Raw genomic sequence first — 21,996 nt, 5'->3', positions numbered from 1 at the left:
TGTTCTATCGATTTTATATATTATAAAGTTGAGATTTCAAAAAAACAAAAAACATATCCATATGACTTGAGTGCGTCAGTTTTAATCGAAAAAAATTGATTACTTAAGCGCCATCAGCTATAATCGAAATCGAAACCAAAACTTATGAAGAATTCTTGTTAAAATTATTTATAAAAAATTTTTTTTTCATAAATAATTTTATCAAGAATTCTTCATAAGTATTCGTTTCGGTTTCGATTATAGTAGTTGAAGAAACTCAAGTTATATATATATATGACTACTTCGTTTAATCATATAAATTAATATAAGAATTTTATGCTTAAACTTTAAGTGTTTACTTCAACAGTGCTCAATACATAGGTAGAGCTAGGTATTAATTTAAAAAATTTGTTATGTATATGTTATAAATTACTATATCTATATATATATATATATATATATATATATATATATATATATATATATATATATATATATATATATCATAATTTTGGTTTCGGTTTCGATTGTAGCTGATGCATTCAAATCATATGGATATATTTTTTTTATTTTTGAAATCGCAACTTTATAGCATATAAAAATCGATAGAACAGTAACTCTGTGATTATATATACGAAATCTGAAAGAACTAAAATATCATATTTAAGCGTACTTTACGATGACGTTACGCCGGACGTCCCTCATAGCTTAGATAAATACTTTTGCAGTTTTAACAAAAGAGCAACAATTTCAGAGCGTCTCCATTTACGCTGAACATCTCCAGAATGCCAACATCAATATATTACATATGAATGTCCCCTGTGGAATTTTTACAGGTCTCCTTAATAATAATAATAATAATAATAATAATAATAATAATAATAATAATAATCTATACTATTAATAAAATTCTAAATGTTTATTTATTGTGTGTGTGTGTGTGTATGTGTGTGTGTATACCAATAAAACTTTCGAACGGATGCACCGAATTGGAAAATTCTTTTTTTCCCTGTCCCTAGATTAACCTTCTATATGTGGTTCGTAACGAACAACGCCAAGTCACAAAACAAACCCGAAATAAGGATTTTGGGGTCGTTTCGTTTTTGTCGAAAAAGTTACCTGCCCATGCCAACTGAATTTAGCACTGCCTGTATACTGTCGCGGTAACATCTTTTGGCATACAGACAGGACTTGTGGCGCGAGGATAACGCGTCTGACTACGGATCAGAAGATTCCAGGTTCGAATCCTGGCAAGTTCGTAATACTTTTAACCATCATTTTATCCAACGTTTACTCATTATCCTTACCCTTAGTTAGGGTATTTTTGTTTTTTCAGTGATTTTGTTTTGTGCATACTCCGAGTTTACAGGGTAAGCGTTGAGGGTAAGACGATGTTGAGTGTACTTGATGTTGAGTGTATTGATGTTGAGTGTATTGATGTTGAGTGTACTCGATTTTGTGTTTGACTCGGCGTTGCGTGTGCCGACGCGGCGCAGCCGCTAGTAATTAATATGAAGAAACCCCCTTGAACGTGGAGACTAATACATATAAGCCACATGCGCAGGCCAAACAAACTGCTGCAGAAGCAAAACGTAAAGAAGCGTTACAAGAACCAAGAACATTGAAGCTGCATATCTATCAGTGCTCTATCCCTTCCCCACCCCCTTTCATTATCCCATCACCGCCCAAAGTCATGTCAGATAGTCGAGAAGGGTCAAGGATGATAGAAAGACCGACGAGAAAGCGCTGACCAGACCACTGCTGGACAAGTGCGAAGAGTATTGGGACCTTGGGGAGGCTTATTGCCACTCAAATTCCAGTGGAGGTCAATGGCCACTACCAGCGAGAAATCAATGGTAAACGGCGATAGCGCAAATTCATTTGCGAATGTTATCGAACGAGGTGGAGAGTACTGGAAATCCGGGAAGAGTTGTTGTCACTCAGATTCCAGGGAACACACTGGTTGTCTTCAATGATAGATCCTTGATGACCTATGTGAAAGCTCCTTGCGAGCCAATAATAAATAGCGAACTGAGGGGAATAAAGAGCATGAAAAAATTAATATACCAGAAATAATTGTAAGAATTTAGAAAAAAAGACTAGGAGAAATAGGAATCAAAGGGAAGACTGACACGGTGCAACAGATGGTAATGCTGAAAATAGCTGAAATATATACTAAAGAAAATACTAACTAGCTACAGACACTAACTGTGCCTTCCTCCTAAAAACAATGGTGGTTTCAGCATAGACTTGCACCAAACCAAATAGGATTAAGAAAGATGGAAAGACCGAGGAGGGAAAGCACTAACCAGACCTCCACTGGATGAGTGCAAAAACTACAGAGATAATAATAATGATGATGAAGTTTAGCTCGAAAGAAGTACAAGAGACGCCATGACAATATTATAAGAAAGGTACATTGGGATATATGAAAGGAAAAAGGGTTGGAATGCACTAACCTGCGTTACACTATACGAGTACAGAGAAAACTGCGATCGTGGACAAGTTTATTGTAAACCTGAATCCTAGTTAAGAACATTGATCGCTGCTAGTGAAAAGTCAATGGTAAGCGGATGTTTCAATAACGCACATTCAAAAGAGATTGAGTACTGGAAATCTGTGGAGACATGTCACCCAGACGCCAGGGAACACCGCCGGTTGTTGCCAGTGATAATATCTGATGATAGCGTGTGTGAGAATATGTAGTGAGTACTACTATTATTGCATAATAATGAGATTGAAATGATTTATATTATAATGATAAATTAAATAAATTTTAGTGCAAATAGATTGGTTCTGCTAGAATCTATATAAAAAATGCAAACACCTGAATTTTTTCATGTAAATAAAACACAAAATAAGAAATGCAAATGTAACTACAGCTTTAAAACTTTATTGTGGCGTAGATGGGCAATTAATATTAATTTACTTGAGTATTGGTTAGCAGTCAAAACACACATTATCCATAAACTAAAAAACAAGACCATATGCACGTATAGTGTTTGAATGATATTGTTAAGTGGCAGTTTTAGTCATTTAGAACTGTTTTAAAGCTTCATTGCTCACTCATTTTTCGACCAAATTCCAAAAACTAATACAGTTTAAAGATCACCTACTCAGCTATATTTTGAAAAAAAATAAATAAATCTTCGTTCAGTAAAATAAAAGTTATAGTGAACTTTCTGGTGTTCAAAATCCTAAAAATATGTGAGGAGGTGAGCGGGGGAGGATTTTATTGAAAGCAGACGAGTGCCGTACATTATTACATATGTGCTTATGGGAGCAAACAAAAAGACTTAAATTAAACAAAGAACAAGTGAATTTATTGGAAACCTGAAAAAATAATGGATTACAATAGAAAAATACGATCATAAGTAATATGGTTAAGCTTAAACATGGAAAAGAAAAGGACAAGATATTCTAGTAAAAATATAATACATTTATAACTTAAAATATTGCAGAATTAGGAATTTTTTTTCATTCAATTTATAAAGTTATATAATCAATTCTTAATGCTGCAATATTTTTAAGTTATAAATATATATTTTTTACTAGAATATCTTGTCCTTTTCTTTTCCAGTTTTAACAACTAGTCCTTTACTTTTCCATGTTTAAGCTTAACCATATTACTTTTCATGCTCGCATTTTTCTATTGTAATACAATATATATAAGGTGGAACGATAAAATTTTCGCCCTAGAAAAGACGATATCATTCCATTTCCGTTTGATGAAAACAGGTTTTCTTTTTTGTTGCAGATCATCTACTAGTTAGCTAATTGAGTACAAATCCCAAAAGCGATAGGAAACGTCTTTCATGCCTGAAAGTGGCACAATATTCAACGAACGAAATAGGAGATGCGCCGCAGTAGAACTCATGCTCTCTACTGATCCAAGTTATGACAAAATGACTACTGCCAGCACACTCAAAATGCACTGGTGAAGTGTCACGAATAACAGGGACGTGCCCAGGGTGATGAAAACAAAGTTTCCGGCCACAGTCATGGACGTTGGTCTGGCTTCAAGTGAGAGTCATACTATGCCACCTCATATCTTCAAAGTTGACTTGAAAGTCAACACCAAAGTGTACCTGGGTGTAATAGAGTGTGGTGCAATCAGGTGGCCGCTGGCAGACCCTGGGTCTGGCAGCAGGACTTGGTGCCGACCCACAAGTCCAAAGAGACTAAGCATGGCTTCAGAAAGAGTGCTATGACTTTGTACTCTTCTCTCACTGACCCCTACTCTCTCGACCTGAACCCAATGGACTACTTCGTTTGGCCGTATATCGAGAAGATCACCAACATGACCTCCTACATCAAATCCAGTCTGATCGTCGTGATCCGCTGAGTATTCGCCTACTAATTATGTCAACGTAGAAATTACAGTGTAGTTATTTTGCTCTAAGAATTTTTCCTAGTTCATTTAATGCTTTAAAATTATTTCAATAAACAAGTTATGGGTGTATTGTTTTTTTTTTTCTCAACATCGTTAATAACTTGACACACTGAAATCAACAGATATTCCTATATACTGCTATAGTTTCGCTTATATTGCTTTAAATACTTTTATTTTTCTGACTGGAGTAGCTGAATAGTATTGTAAGCACTTTCTCAAAGTTTCATGGATTTTTATTCACTCGTTCCTTAAATATTTTCGTTAATAATTTATCAAATTATTAACGAAAATAGTGTATGTAAAATCGATACAATAACATGTATATATATATATATATATATATATATATATATATATATATATATATATATATAATTTGCGTCCGTAGGGCCCATAATTTTAGTTAGTAAAAATGATTTAGTAATTTAGTAACTTTTGTTTTGTGTGCCTTCTAACTTGAATGCCATATACACAACGGTGTTATTTATTATTTATTTTATTTCATTTATTTTATTTATTTATTTATTTATTTATCTTTTATTTGTTTATTTTTTTATTTTTTTATTTATTTATTTTTTCTGTTTAGTAGATTTGGAAGCAGTCAAAGAATTATGGCGTAGATCATTTTTTTTTTTTTTTTTTTTTTTTTTTTTACCAGACAGTTAATTTGTCAAAGATCAAACGCAAAGTAATTTGATTTTGAAAGAACAGACATGAAGATGCCGAATGGTTCGTTTAAGGTTTTTGGGAGAGAAAGAGAAACAGTAAAAGGGAGAGAGAGACAAAGAGAGGGGCAACTAGAAAGAATATTGCATAATACGTCCATTCGACCTGCACGTTTATAACGTTTAAAATGATATTCCAAGTTTTAAGCGTGCCAGAACAAAGGACGGACAGGAATTCTTTACACGAATACGTGGACGTATCTAGAAATGTTTTTTTTTTCCAAACTTAGACGTGACACATCAAACCAAATGCTATTTCAAACTTATGCACCACGGTCCAACGATAATTCTTTTGAAAACGTATGCGTGACAGACCGAAAGAAATTCTATTTCTAATCTAATCGTGACATTTCAAAGAAAATGTTGATTAAACCATTAGTGTGAAAGACCGGTTAAATTGCTATTTTAAATTTGAGTTACTTACGCCTGAGAGTATCCTGTGCCTCTATAAGGCCACCATTCGCCCATGTAGGAAGTGTTGTTCTCACATTTGGGCTGGTACATCTGCTACCAGTATCTCACTGCTGGACAGGGTTCAAAAGAGACTAATAGTCCCATCGACGAAATATTGCATCCCTCTGCCTGTTTTACAAGTATTTTAATCGTAGGTGGTCTGATGAACTACAAGCTCTAGTGCCCCCATTCACGTAAATATCTACGACAAACTTGACAAGCAGCAAACTCCCACTCCTACATATTAGAGATCCCCAAATGCCAAATTTACTCTAATAGTTCTCTCTCTCTCTCTCTCTCTCTCTCTCTCTCTCTCTCTCTCTCTCTCTCTCTCTCTCTCTCTCTCTCTCGGACGGCTAGATATTGGAATTCCCTTCCAGGTTCCTGTTTCCCTGAATGAATGCAGACGTAGAAGTGTAATGTAAACAGAGATCTTGCTGCTAAAGTTGCTCAAGTCCCTCTCTCTAGATAGTATCCCTGCAAATTATGTCCCAGATAGTAGCCCCCTACGTCAAAGTGGACTCTGCCTTGTTTGGGATGAACATGCAAAAAGAAAACACCGATAAACAAAATCGAAATTTTCTTTAAACTATAAACGTGAAACAAAAAAATTGTAAAATCCCTATTGTCAATTTGATATCGACGGACGAATATGAAATTTTTTGAATTCATTCTTTCTTTTCTTTTCTTTTTTTTTTTGCGGGCTGTTATTCTCATCTTCATTGTTTGTTTCACCACGTTTCGGCTAATTCATCCTCTGGCATTCTTAATTATTCTTGATTAACCGCGACGGGATAGAAATTCTTAGACTTGTAACTTAATCCCAGTAATTACTGCCTTCCATAGTTGTTGTCTCACCACGTTCTGTCCAAATCCCTGATCCCCCCTCGCCAAACTTTCACGAAAAACACTCGTCTAGCCAAAACCGCAATCAACAATTTCCCACACTCTTTATCTGCGCCTAAATCTAAATGTTGATTTTTCTGAACAAAGCTTCTTTCTTAGAACTGCACGCCTGTGTAACTCTTTTTCGATTGTCTGCTTTCCAGCTGACTGCAATCTGATTGTCTTCAAGTCCAACGTAAACAAGTTCTTGATGAACCGCCCCCCCTTAGTAATCCATTTTACAAAATTCCCACTACTTATGTTTACTGCGCTAAAATCACATTGACTAATGTATAACCATTAACCCTTATCCTGAAGTAGCCTCCAGGCCTTGATAAGTGGTGAAAAGAAAAACTAATTCTCTGGCTAGCTTGATTAGGAGAAAACCCGTTATCTTCAGACAATACCCACTTGAAACTGTAAAGACTCAATGCCTCTATTAACTGTGCCACGGACAAAAATTAAGCGTTTAAAAAATGAAAGCGAAATGTTGTTTAAACTAAGAACGTAAAAAATGATTAAAACTTTATTTTAAACGTAAAATCAACAGATGAAAACGAAATTTCATTTAAACTATAAATGTGAAAAAAAAATCTGGGAGGCGATGGCACAGTAGTGGAGCTACATAGCCTGGGCAGGGTAATATGGAAGGGTAGCTGTATCCCGTGCAGCAGTCCCCTCCCCTTCTCCACGAAGGCAAAGGGTCCAAGGGAAAGCTAAAGTCGATACAGCTTGGGTCTAACTGCGCCTGAGGAGTTTCCGGTGATGATAATATAAAGTCAGACCGCCTTAGGGGATTCCGTGTCCGAATTTTCTGTTGGGGTTTACTTCCTTAGCCTTTCCACTGATGGGGTAATCCCGCAAGTCCGCAGAGTACCTTCTCCTAGGCGAGCTACCATCCAAAGTTAACGAGTCTCACCTGTCTAAAGTGACTTGTTTTAAGGCTCCAGTGGACGGCCTTTGCTTCTTCGAGTTGGTATAAACAGTTTCACCGGGCTTAGTAGCTAAACGACACGAGAAGGCCAAGAGCTTGACTTGTTTGTCAGATGCTATTTCAGACGCAAACTATAAGCCTCCCGAAAGTCTGGCTAGTGCTTTCTCTCCTCGGTCTTTGCATCCTTCTTGACCCTCCTTATTTATTTATGGTGACGAACAAACAAGCAAGGGGTCGAGGGCGCAGAGGGTTAACATACAATTATGCAATTATAAAGTTTCAGTTTCCATGATCCCAAATGATGTTTCTTTGTGTTTTATCTCCATCGTGGTTTCTGTATGCCAGGCCAGCGCCTGCAGATCATGTGTATTAGTCTCCGCACTCAAGGGTTTTCCTTAATATTTCAGCCGTTTTCATTATTGCTATCCGCTACATCTTCTCGGCCATCCCTCTGATTCCAATCCTGCCCTTTCTTTTTTCGAAGATTTTTATTTGGGGAGGGGGGGTCCTAGTGCTCCTTTTTCTATTCGTGTTACCTTAACTTTCATTCACCTTCCATATCCCTTTAAGCTCCATGTCAAATTCTTTGTATTCGCTCCGCTTCTCTGTCTCCTTGATTTTCACTCTATGGCTAGCTGGGACGGCAAAATCTACAATCTGGCAAAACTTTCCCTTCTTGTTAACTATTCTTATTCTCTTTGTTCTTCTTTTTCTTCTTCTTCTTCTTCTTCTTATTCTTATTATTATTATTATTATTATTATTATTGTTGTTGTTGTTGTTGTTATTATTGTTATTATTATTATTGTTATTATTATACTACTACTACTACTACTACTACTACTACTATATTGTTGAATGTTGTCGTTCTATCCCATCCTTTTCTTATGACATTTTCTTTCTGTTATTTTAGGTTCACTACGACACTGGCTTGTATGATGGATCTTCACTATTATCCATTGGACGTACAAAACTGCACAGTGGAAGTCGAAAGCTGTAAGTATCTACGAGCACGCATAAACGCATACACACACAAGTTTAAACAGTTTCCGACAAAAACAAACTCTCGTAATGATCAAATTTGTGTGACTCCAAAATAACGTCTGTATGACTTGTTCGCTATTTTTGTAAAAAACGTTCGATTTCAGCATGAGGTCCCAGCCAGTAATGCCGACGATGGAAATGTTGCCTATAACGACGCAATGAGGACACAAGAAGCGACTCATGCCAGCCGGTAATATAGCCGACGATATATCGACCCGTTGTGCTGCTGTTTCCATGTGCCTGTCGTTTGATATCGTGTCTAACACCGGGGAAGCTGGTTCCGTTCCCAGGACGTTTCTCAACCAAGTAACTCTCCCCGAGAAACGATAGTGTCGTACTTGTTAATTCAAAGCTATACACTTGGAGTACAGCCTAACCACATCTTACACACCTATTCCCGTTAGATCACTGTAGTTAAGCGACGTTGAACATGGTCAGAACTAAAATGGGTGACTATTTGGAAATACATGCTGTATGTTGTCATACTCGGGAAGGTTTCTGTCGAACTCAGGAATTTCGAACGGAATCCTGTATTTACTTCACATGTGTAACATGCTCTCGCTTCGTCAGCCATTAGTGGATAGAAGTCCTAAGTAATTCCCAATTGTATTTTTCAATCGCCCACGCTGAGAATTGAACCTTCAACCTTCAGGAAAATATCACTTTTACAATTGATTTATCCGAGTACTCTAACCACTGCGCCGAATTCCCGAGTTTGACAGCCCTTTGCCCGAATAAAAACTGATTAAAAAGTTTTGCCGTGTGTCTGAATACCCAATATACCAAATTTCAAGTCTGTAGATCAAAAACTCGTTGAGTATATAGGTTTAGAAGTGTCCTCACATACACACATTCTCACTTTTAAAGATATACAAGAAGATGTACAGCGCGTTGTCCGGTATTGAACGCAACGTAAAATCCTTTAAAAAAAAAAAAAAAGGGAAACAAGAAAGTAAAAAGAAAAACAAAAAGGAAGTGAGACATGCGAATGTTAGGTTTTTTTCTTTACAGCTCACTTCTTTTAAGTCAAAAACGAGTTAAGAACGATAACCATTAAACCAGCTTGTCACGACTTTAAAAAGTGCTTTTGAAGCTCATGAAACACTTGATAAACATTTAAAAATCTGATGACCCAAGTAATTTTTTTAAAGTTTTACCCACAACTAGCCCTTTTATCCGAATGAAAACCAATTAAGAAGTTTTCCACTTGTCTGAATGCCAAGTCTGTAAATCTGTATAAATATAAATCTATAAAGTATGTAAATCAAAAATTCGTTGAGTATATAAGGTGGGAAGTGTCCCCGCACACACACACACACACACACACACACACACATTCTCACTTTTAGTAGCAGGCCGCCCGGTCGTAAAATACGCATAAATATTATATTTTAATTCATAAAAAAAAACTGAGGGGTGTGCATGCGAGTATTATCTTTTTTTTCTAAACAGTTCATTTCTTTTAAGTAAAAAAAAAATATATACTCGAGCTGAGATCGAAACCAAAACCTAATGAGATTGAGGCAAGTACGCTAATAATTACAGTGGCTTGACACGACATACAGAAAGCGTCTTCAAAAAATCTTATTCTTAACATAAAGAAGCTACTTTGGTTCTCGGCCGCGCATACGCAGTCGTGAAACAGTTGACAAACCTAAAAATCCGACGACCCCCCCCTTGCACCAATTTGTTAATTTTTAGCCATTAGCAGCCCTTGTCTCCGGATTAAAACAGATTTTAAAAAAACTTCACGGGTCTGAATACTTTCTATACCCATTTTCAAGTGTACAGATCAAAAAATCGTTGAGTATATAGGTTGAAAAGTGTCCTCACACGCGCACACACATACACACATTCTCACTTTTATAGATATATAGATCAATATATGTCTGTGCTTGTTAATGCGAGATATTATACTGAAAATATGTCTAATACTGAAACGTATATGCGCAGTGTTACATATGCATCGCTGACTCATACATTGTATATGTGTTAGATTTTCGTTTTTGGTACAGATTAATTTTTTTTCATATTTTTCCTTAAAATCAATAATCATGTAAAAAAAAGATACTTGTGCCAAAGCAAAGAATTTATTAAGATATTCGTATAATAATGATATTCATACTATTAAAAAAATATAACGACAAGGTCTTGCTGTTATACTTTTTAATTATTTGTATTCCTTTTACTTAATATGCTGTATACTTCTTTTTTTTCTATTGGTTTTCATTCTTTGCGTCTTCGTTTTGCGATATATAATTTTCCTGGCAGAAAATCTGTATCGAAAATGTCATCTTTTGTGTCGTTAAGCATCGGTGATATACGTCCATTCAATCTACGCGGTTATCGATCATCGTCATATCATCTATAATAAAAATCTCACCTGTCTGTTTAAATGTATGTATGTATGTATGCATGTATGTAAGTCTGTCTTGAAGTTTCGACAAGCGATCGGTATCGTTTTGAAGATCGGCCCTTCGGACAACAAATATCGAAACATTGGCTAAAAACATTAATTTCTTCACTCTCAACTGGGCACTTTTCTACAGGGATTGTTCGCTTTTTTCGCCGATATTTTTGAAAGTAAACACCTCTTTTTGATTGACTAGCCTTAATTTAAACTTTCGTCAATTCCGTTTTCACGTTTTTTTTGGGGGGGGGGTTCCACGTTCTTTTCCTCCTTCGCGGTACGGGTTCGAGCCTGCCTGCCTACTACCATTTTTTCTTATTATTATTTATTAGTTTTTTGTTTTGTTTTTGCTCAACACACACCTCCAAACACCCGGACACCCAGGCTAGTATAGTATACATCCCAAGATTTTGTCGTTGTTTCCCCGATATCTTTCTTAATCAGAATTCTCTTTAAAAAGACGTCGAGGACTACGCGAGGAACCACGAGAAAGTTGACAACATCCTAAGTGAAATTGATTTCAGTGGAGCGAACTGGATTCGAACTTCAGTTGTCAGTCCGTGTCGTTAACCACCAGACTACTGTCACCTCGATTATCGATAGAAACATAATTTGATTTGAAAGCCATTTTTTGGTTTCAGAAGAAAAGGAAGAATCTTGTTTTAAAAAAATTGACAGTCGTCAATCAGAGAAGCTTTGGATTTTTAAAAGCCAAGACAAAGACGAATAAAATAGGATTTTCCATTGAGTAGTCGATCTGTAGAAATGTTGGATTGTAAATGTCTGCAGATGGAGAGCAAATTTCTTTTCGTGTTGGACATGAAAATTCATATGCAGAAATGCTTAAAGATTCAATAGTTTTATGGAGCAATTCTGGTTTCTGATTGGTTGCTAACAGAGTGTGGCTCCATTTGATTGGTCAGCTCCTATCGCCAGTGTCTATAGGTAGAACCTTCCAACTTTCTGTAATCATACCCTCCATTATGATTTTGAAGAATGAGTCTCCTTGCGGCTTCGGCGGCTTGGAGATTGGGTAGAAAGTAATTGTCAAGAATCCGTTCTTGACACTCAGCCTGAAAGGTGCGAGGCCGGGAATCGACCCAGTACCTGTCGGACTGATGTACGCCGCCTTAGCATCACCCAGGAGGTCAACTCTCCCAGGCCTTGCCACCCGGCTTTCTGGTTGGGCGAGTTTATTTATTTTCGCCTAAGGCGCCCCGACCAGGGAATACCGACGGGGATGCTCAGGGAATTATGTAAATGTATGTACTTATTTTATTTTAAACTCAAACATGGCAAACTAATATAAATGATATTACAGAATTATCATTGACAGATCAACGGAAATGGTATTCTGGCTTTAAGCGTATTTGACTAAAGAAAATTAAAACTTAAGCGTGAACAAACGGAAATGATATTTAATAGGAGACCAACGAAAACGAATTTTAAAATTATGACAGAACGACCAACGAAAATGATATTTCAAAATAATGACTGAACATTTCAACGAAAATAATATTTAGAAATAATAACTGACAGACTAACGAAAATGATATTTCAAAATAATGACTGACAATTCAACGAAAACGATATTTAGAAATTATAACTGACAGACTAACGAAAATGATATTTCAAAATAATGACTGACAATTCAACGAAAATAATATTTAGAAATTATAACTGACAGACTAACGAAAATGATATTTCAAAATAATGACTGACAATTCAACGAAAACGATATTTAGAAATAATAACTGACAGACTAACGAAAATGATATTTCAAAATAATGGCTGACAATGCAACGAAAATGATATTTAGAAATAATAACTGACAGACTAACGAAAATGATATTTCAAAATAATGACTGACAATTCAACGAAAATAATATTAAGAAATAATACCTGACAGACTAACGAAAATGATATTTCAAAATAATGACTGACAGACAAACGAAAACGAATTTTAAAATTATGACGCACATATCAACGAAAATTATATTTCAAAATAATGACTGACAATTCAACGAAAATTATATTTAGAAATAATAACTGGCAGACTAACGAAAATGATATTTCAAAATAATGACTGACAGTTCAACAAAAATTATATTTGGAAATAATAACTGACGGACTAACGAAAATGATATTTCAAAATTATGACTGACAATTCAACAACAATTATATTTAGAAATAATAACTGATAGACTAACGAAAACGATATTTGAAAATAATGACTGACAATTCAACAAAAATTATATTTAGGAATAATTACTGACAGACTAACGAAAATGATTTTTCAAAATAATGACTGACAGTTCAACAAAAATTATATTTAGAAATAATAACTGGCAGACTAACGAAAATGATATTTCAAAATTATGATTGACAATTCAGCAAAAATGATATTTAGAAATAAAAACTGACAGACTAACAAAAATGACATTTCAAAATAATAGCTAACAGACAACGATAATAAATTTTTAACTTATAAGTAGCAGACTAACGATAATTCTATTTTAAACTTTAGCGACAGACCCCGAAAATAATATTAACACTTAACCGTAGCAAACAAAAGGAAATTATTTTCCAACATTACTTCTGGCAGACCAACAAAAATAATATTTACAACTTATGCGTGACAGACTAACAATAATAATATTTCACACTTCAGCGTAACAGATCAAGGTATTTTAAACTTATGCGTGACATTCAGGCGAATATTCTTTTTCAAACACAGGTTTGGTCCTGCAGTTATTCTTTTTGCGGACTCCTCATTGTTGTTGTTCTTGTTTTATCAATTTCGGCCAACTCATCCTCCGGCCTTTTTCAGGTGATTAACTGCAATGCTAAGTCTTGTAATTTATGCTTATTGATTACTGCCTGTTATAGTTGTTGTTTCACCACATTTTTTGTCAACTAATCCTCTGGCCTGCTTGGATAGCATTGAAACTGCTATCTTCAGACAATACTCACCTGAAACAGTAGTGACTCAATCCTTTATTCACTGCGCAAAATTTTTTATTAATTCACTTTGACAAACGAACAAAAATCTGCAAACCGATAAAAATGTCGTTTTTTTTTAATTCAGTACACAAAGTTAAGACGCCACAAGTGGACCAAGTTTGTCTAAATTTGGAATGAAAGCCAATACACATGAACCGAAATACAAAACCATATGGAAATAATTTATTTAAAAAAACATTTTAGTTTTAACATGTCTTGTGCTATTATCTATATATCTATAAAAGTGAAAATGTCTGTCTGTCTATGTACAATTCCCTACCAAATAACTCTGTCAATTTCCGGTCTACAGACTCGAGATTTAACATAAGAGGTATTGAGATTTGGGAAAATCTTTTTAATCGGTTTTCGAGCAGAAATCTGGTTGTTAAGTGGTCAAAGTTCAACGATTTGACCTTTGAGAACTCTACCAAACTCATCCGACAATTTTGGGTCTAAACACTTGAATTTTTAGGTATAGGTTACTTGGACATGGATCTAACTTTATAATTCGATTTGAGCCCAAAACAATAAATGTTAAGGGGTCAAAATCGGGATCAAATTGACCACTTTGGTCTCTACAAACTTTTCTCTATGGTAGTTAAGGAAGACTATTATATAGAAAGCATTACCGTACATGTTTACACTTTTTAATGTATATATATATGCACATAAAGTTATGAGCAGTAGATAGGACCCGAGCAAGGCCAAGCCGAACTGCTAGTGAAACAACAAAAAAAAGAATAAACTTTCATTTTTTATATTTCTACTAGCAAAAGTACCCGTCGTTGACTGGGTTCAAAAACAGCCTACAGAAAATGGACTCTGATTTATGAAAGTATGATGGGTTATGAAAAGGAAGGGTTTTAAAGAGATAACTTCGAATTTCGGGGTATCAAAACCAAAGCAAAATATGATGAAAGTAATAATAAAATAGATAAACTCCATAATGTATTATACCATACCTGCTCACACTTATCACAATGTTCTGTGGATTTATATTAAAAAAAACGTTGTTAAACTTTGTGACATATTTCCATTCTATGGAGGTCAGGCGCGAACGGACACCCCATAATTTTATTATACCATATTTCATCAAACTGAAACATAATTATCAAAGTATACTTACGCAGACAGATATGAAAAGTCTTTATTAAAGTTTGTGCCTATTTCCATTCTATGGTACGAACGCAGACCCCACAATTTTATTATACTATCCCTATTTAAGTTGAAACATACTTATACAAAGTATTATTATGTACATCTATATCAAAAACACTTGTAAACGTTTTTTTTTCTTTTTTCATTTTTTATTTCTATACTTTGTGAACGAGGCGCGAACGCAGACCCCACAATTGTTATGAACCACCGTTCTGCCAGATCAAAATACCCATTCCTGATCCTCGATACATATACTATCATTATATGTAATCAGTTTTTTTTAAATAGTCAACCATATAGGAGCTTATTCGTGACCACACACGCGCGTGCGCGCGCACACACACACAGACGTTTAGCTTTATATTATAGAAGATAAATAGTTTTTTTTGTGTGTGTTGTTTAAACACTTGTGTTATTTCCCTCAAATAAATAATGCGAATTTTTATTCTTTACATCTCTATAGATGATGTCTTTTTGAAATAACATATTTATGTTTTTCACAAGTTTTATTAAAAATTTTATCATAAATGATATATGAAATTTTTATTGACATTTCTTGACTTCTTGTGTTATCAAAAAAAAATTTGTTTCGTAATTCAATTTAAAGTAGATATTTAGCTTTATGATACATTATTTATGACAAAATTTATGGTACATTTTTTATGACTAAATTTATGGTACATTATTTATGACAAAATTTATGTTACATTATTTATGACAAAATTTATGATACATTATTTATGACAAAATTTATGGTACATTATTTATGACAAAATTTATGGTACATTATTTATGACAAAATTTATGATACATTATTTATGACAAAATTTATGGTACATTATTTATGACAAAATTTATGGTACATTATTTATGACAAAATGTATGGTACATTATTTATGACAAAATTTATGGTACATTTTTTATGACAAAATTTATGGTACATTATTTATGACAAAATTTATGGTACATTATTTATGACAAAATTTATGGTACATTTTTTATGACAAAATTTATGGTACATTTTTTATGACAAAATTTATGGTACATTATTTAGGACAAAATTTATGATACATTATTTATGACAAAATTTATGATACATTATTTATGACAAAATTTATGGTACATTTTTTATGACAAAATTTATGATACATTATTTATGACAAAATTTATGGTACATTATTTATGACAAAATTTATGATACATTATTTATGACAAAATTTATGATACATTATTTATGACAAAATTTATGGTACATTATTTAACACAAAATTCATTGTACATTATTTATGACAAAATTCATGATACATTATTTATGACAAAATTTATGGTACATTATTTATGACAAAATTTATGGTACATTATTTATGACAAAATTTATGATACATTATTTATGACAAAATTTATGATACATTATTTATGACAAAATTTATTATACATTATTTATAACAAAATTTGTGATACATTATTTATGACAAAATTTATGATACATTATTTATGACAAAATTATGCGATAGAATTTGTGAAAATTTTTAATTATTTCAACATGGATATATCTTCTTCTCTATATAAATAAAATGAACTCATTTTTTCCGGTCTGATTTTGACATTAATAGGATTAAAAATCAAGATATGTCATGCAAATATAATATGCACAAACGGCAGAACAATATCTGAGGTGTGTTATAGGCTTATTATTTCTCAAATTCCTCGATAATCTTAGATTTCTATACTTTTTCTGCTGAGAAGTCACGGCCAAAATCGGTTAAGATCAATGGAAGTGGTAAAATATTTTCTCTCTAATAAATTCCTCCTCCCCCTGCCACCACTTAACACCGTTTGGGGATCGTTCACAAGGAACAGTTGAGAAGAGAACACCGGTTTGGCTTCGTAGTTCTTTCATGTGAAGTTATTTAAAATCACTAAACTAAGTTGCAGTGCTCTGTGGCGTAGTGGTTAGCGTGCTGGACAATTCACATTATATTTTCACGTTCGCGCCGACCTACCGTAGTCGTTTTTTTTTTTTTTTCCTAAACAACTGGAATGGACTTTTCTTGGTGGCCGAACTGTTAACGTTGCAGATGTTTTTTTTTTTTCACACTTTATTTTCCTACTTTTACTCATGACTCCGGGTTTGATCCTTCCTACTTACCTACCATAACATTTTTTAAAACTCCCCGTCCCGGAAACAAACACTCGGGCAACGCCGGGTACCCCCGCTAGTTTTAAATATTTAGAAAGTTATTTATAGAAATGTAAAAAAAAAAATTTTTTATTGTTTCATTATAAAACCAGAAGTGGTTCGATATGGTTTCGTATTTCGTTTAATGTTTAGTGATTTCTATTCCAAAGTTAGGAAAACCGAGTCCAGATCTGGCGTCTCAACTTTGCGTACTGGATTTTTGGCTATAACTAAAATGTTAGTTCAGATTTTATAACAATCTAACGCAAATGATATTTCAGGTTAAAATGCAACTGACCGACGGACAGAGTCTTTTGCATAGACGCGATGGACGCAGCTGAAAATATTAAGTTAAAAAAGAATGACAAAGACCAGTTCTTCTTAATTGAGAGATATTTATTGAAAAAAAATGTGTTTGTACAGAAAATGATGACAATGTATGGAAATCTATTCCTCTAACTATGAATACATCATTATATGTTATGTTCAGATGTCTCTCAAATCCGATAATGACGCAAGCTGCAGTTTAGACGACTGCACATAATATAGGTTGGGGTCATAGCTGTTGACTCGGGTCACATTATAACTTGCATACAAATCGAACAAAGAAGTTCCACATGTTATTACGATGCTAGTAACCGTGTGATGCGGATGAAAATGCACGCACACACACACACACACACACACACGCACACACACACGCACGCACGCGCGGATACGTATATGGAAAAAGTCATTCACAGACAGACTCGAAGGGTTGTTGCGTTATTGAATCTACATATAATTTTCTAACTTACACTTTTAAAATGCTTGCGAAATTATATATACACCTGACAATTCTGTTGTCGTTAATCTCAAAATCTACGTAGTCAAATTGCGTCAACATACAAGTATATTTACAGTTTACTGTTGTCCATTGACAAGAGAGAGAGAGAGAGAAAGAGAGAGACGGTACAGAACAACTGTGTTTAGCGTGTGGATGGGTGGGTGTGTCAGGCGACGGCAGTATTTGTCACTCACAGACCAACTCTCTTTTCCGCTCTTTTTGTTTATGTTACCCGTGTCTTACAAAGATATCAACTGAAAATTCTAGAATGTATATATTTAAAATATGTAATCGTTCTTCCTTATTTTGCGGTAAGCAACTCTAAGTCCCTGTCCGAGAATGTAATCCTTTTTTTTTCGGTGATAGTTACAATTCGGATCATTTTTATTGGACACAAGAATGTAGATCAAAGTCCATCTAAAATGTGTGTATGTGCAATTTTATTGACGTCGCCTCGGCTCAATATGCAACAGAATATCATATTAGAAATCGACCGTTTAGTCCACAGTCAGGTTTCATACCAAGAACGCCATAAGTGTACGTTTAATATCTACAAGGTAGAACGATAAAATTGTCGCCCTAGAAAAGACGAAATAATTCCATTTCTGTTTGACGAAAACTGGTTTTCATTGTTTTGTTGCAGACTATCTACTTACTATCTGACCAGTTGTCTATAAATTTCATGAGCGATTGGAGCATTCTATCATGTCTGAAAGTGATACAGTGTTCAACGAGCGAGATCGGAGATGTGCCGCTGTACAATTCATGCTCTCTACTGATACAAATTATGACAACAGCACCCGGGTGAGGTTGAAAGTCAACACCAAAGTGTACCTGGATCTGCTGAAGAGTGTGGTGATCCCCTGGTACAACAGGTGGCCGCTGGCAGACCCTAGGTAAGATAGCAGAACGGCGCGGTTGCACAATCTAATCTGCCCCCTTCTTCTCCTTGACCTGAACCTGCTGGACAACTTCGTTTGGTCATATGCGAGAACATCACAAACTTGAGCTCCCACAACATTAAAGCCAGCCTGATCGCCGTCATCCGCCAAGCATTCGCTGAGTTCCCAGTGGCTCTTGTGGAAAAGGCATACTCCCAGTTCCGGACCAATATCAACGTGTTGATTGAATCTGAAGGCGGCTATATTAAATAAATGTCAGCTCAAGTTACCTGAATTTATTTTTCAATAAAAGTTTTAAAATAAAACTGTAAAGTTGTTTTCTTTAGGGCGACAACTTCGTCATTCCACCCTGTATATAGATGATCTCAGCTGCTAAAAGTTGTTCAGTCGAAGATACCAGTCGATAGTCCGTTCTCAAAAATCGGTCTGGCAAAAATTGGGCCATTTCGCTCGCCTTGTATCTGTCGGGCTAAGGTATTGGTCCTGGGTAGTCCTAGAGGTGCACTATCACAGGTATTGCTTAACGTATTTGAGGTGGAGTTAGTTTATTGTTTCCTGTCTGGGGCGCACTAATCGAGAAAATGACGACAGGTCTTTTCATGCAATTTTTAAGAGCTCAAAATGCTCCTTATTATAATTATGTGAATTCCTGGTGTCTTTATAAATCGCTGAAAGAGTGTTACGAAGAGCATTATGCCATATATATATATATATATATATATATATGTGTGTGTGTGTGTGTGTGTGTGTGTGTGTGTGTATACATATATATATACTTATATATATATACATACATATATATATACATATATATGTATATATATACATATATATATATATATTATGATACAAAAGTCGCTTTGTGTGTGTGTTAGAGAGTTTCTTCCTCATAGCTTCTGAAACCTGAGCCTATATTTTGCAAATTGCACACAAAGTTAATTTGTGCGTGAAAAATGGCTTAAATAATCCTGTTTCGATATTAAAATTTTAAAAAATCGGTGGGTACCCGGGTGTTTTGGGGTGTCGCTAAGAATAAGCGAAATAAAAAAAAAAGCAGAAAAACGAACGTTACGTGAAAAATTGCCTAAATAACACTGGCTCAATATTTAAATTTTAAAAATCGAAAAAGAAAAAATCTCACACCACGATTCGAACTCAAAAGTTTAAATAATGAACCAAGGCCTTAACCAACTGAGCTAACGCGACGTACATGAAATTTATTCGGTTTTTCAACTATTTAAAGTAAATCAGGTCACGACGCATGCGTAGAATCTGTTATTGTCACGAGAGGACCGTTTTTGTTGCCCTCCCCTGTCGAAAATTGTCGATTTCGTGGTGAAAAATCAACGTTTTTTGCCAATTTTTCGATATTTTTCGAGCAAAGGATGGAGCTTCGATGTGATTCCGAGTTTGTGAATTTTCGTCGTGTCTGTCCAAAGTTTTTAGCAGACATCCAAACATACGCACAAACATACATACATATATACATACATACATACATACATACATACATACATTTTCGCTTTTATATATATAAAAAAGACAAATTTTTACAAAGGAATATTTTACGTTACGCCGGTGTAACCTTAGCCGATGTAATGTAAAATATTCCCTTATTTTTTAGATCGTCAAGCCCAAATATCAGCGGAATTTGATTATGTTTTACATTATCATTATTATTTTGTTTATTGTTGTTTATGTTTTGTTTTTTGTTTGTTTGTGCTTTTGTTTGCTTGCTTGTTTGTTTGGGGTTGAGTCCACTGGGCAAATTATTCTTCGTAATATATCATATTTAACGGAGGATTTATTTTATAATAATTCATACGCAATCTGCATAAATTAAAATATCATGTTTAAGCGTATTGTACGACTGGGCAAGGCCGTGCGTCCAGCTAGTATATATATATATATATATATATATATATATATAAGATTGTTGAATTTTTATTTATTTTTTTTTATTAGCGATTAATTTCTTTATTTTTCTTTTTTCGCTTCCTTATAAGAAAGGAGTTATTTGCCCTTTGTTAACATTTTTCTTCGCCCACATTTTTATGACGTATTACTTTTTTTATTTAAATATTGTTTATTAATTATTAATTAATAATTACTACATGCATGTATATAGATGGCTTACTTTTATGCACATAGTAATTATTAATTAATAATTAATAAATAATAATATATATATATATACTGTCACTTAAGTTCGCATGCGCAGCTCATCGGGTTATAATCATTAGATCACTATGGATGAACGCCTCGAGAGTTTAAAATAAATGTTTAACCTATGAATTTAGATTTATGCATACAAACAGACTTTGTCGGCTACTGTCTCCAAGATCAAACTTTTTTTTTTTTTTTAATTTTAAGCCCTTAGCAACAATTGCCGGCTAAAAAACACAAATCTAACCTATGCTCCAGGTGAAATATATATATATCAAATTTCTACTCTGTAGATCAAGTATTCAGAGAGGTAAAAACCTTTTGTACACACACCGAAAAGGTCAATTATATATATATATATATATATATATATATATATATATATATATATATATATATATATATATAAAGACTAATAGATAATTAATTAACGCTCATTTTTTAAATTAATCTGCAAAATAGTTAACTTTCACATAGTCGCTCGCATATTCATGACTGAGCGTATTAAAAAATTCGTTTTAATTATTTTTTCAATACAAAAAGTAGGCTTTTAATATCAATGTCAGAGAGAGAAAAAAAAAAGGGTAACTTATATATACAGGGTCATCAGTATTTATCGTTACAACTTAAAGTGGTTCTATTTAGAAAATTAAACAAAATTTAGAATTTTTTCAAATGTATTATTGTAGAAAAAGCAATAGAAAGTTAATACACAAAATATTATTCGATATGTCCACCATCTGCGTCAATAACTAGTTGAAGACGTTTAGAAAAAGTCTTGAATGTGTCACGAATTACTTTCTTTGTTCCACTCCTTTTGCAGTTTGACCTTCAGATCTTCCAAACTTTGATGGTGAGTGACCGAGACCTTGCTCTCAAGGTATGACCAGATCCCAAAATCAAGGGGATTCAGATAGGGGGGAAGATACGGGGGCATTCCT

General features: G+C 34.2%; 1 protein-coding gene and 1 non-coding gene across 2 annotated transcripts in view; both read left to right on the top strand.

The window, feature by feature from the left end:
* Positions 1 to 21,996, top strand: part of LOC145263777 (gamma-aminobutyric acid receptor subunit beta-like) — a 757,317-nt gene that overhangs the window by 540,560 nt on the left and 194,761 nt on the right. The window contains exon 5 of the mRNA XM_080120830.1: positions 8,281 to 8,363. Coding sequence (XP_079976956.1) covers positions 8,281 to 8,363 — 83 coding nt within the window. The remainder of the gene's footprint in view (positions 1 to 8,280; positions 8,364 to 21,996) is intronic.
* On the top strand, positions 1,167 to 1,238 carry Trnar-acg (transfer RNA arginine (anticodon ACG)). The gene has a single exon. It is a non-coding gene; the product is annotated as a tRNA-Arg (tRNA).

The sequence above is a fragment of the Euprymna scolopes genome, chromosome 39, assembly GCF_053919585.1.
Source record: "Euprymna scolopes isolate OS-2025 chromosome 39, ASM5391958v1, whole genome shotgun sequence".
Classification (NCBI taxonomy): domain Eukaryota; kingdom Metazoa; phylum Mollusca; class Cephalopoda; order Sepiida; family Sepiolidae; genus Euprymna; species Euprymna scolopes.
The sequence above is the reverse complement of the archived record's forward strand: the minus strand, read 5'-3'. Positions and strand labels throughout refer to the sequence as shown.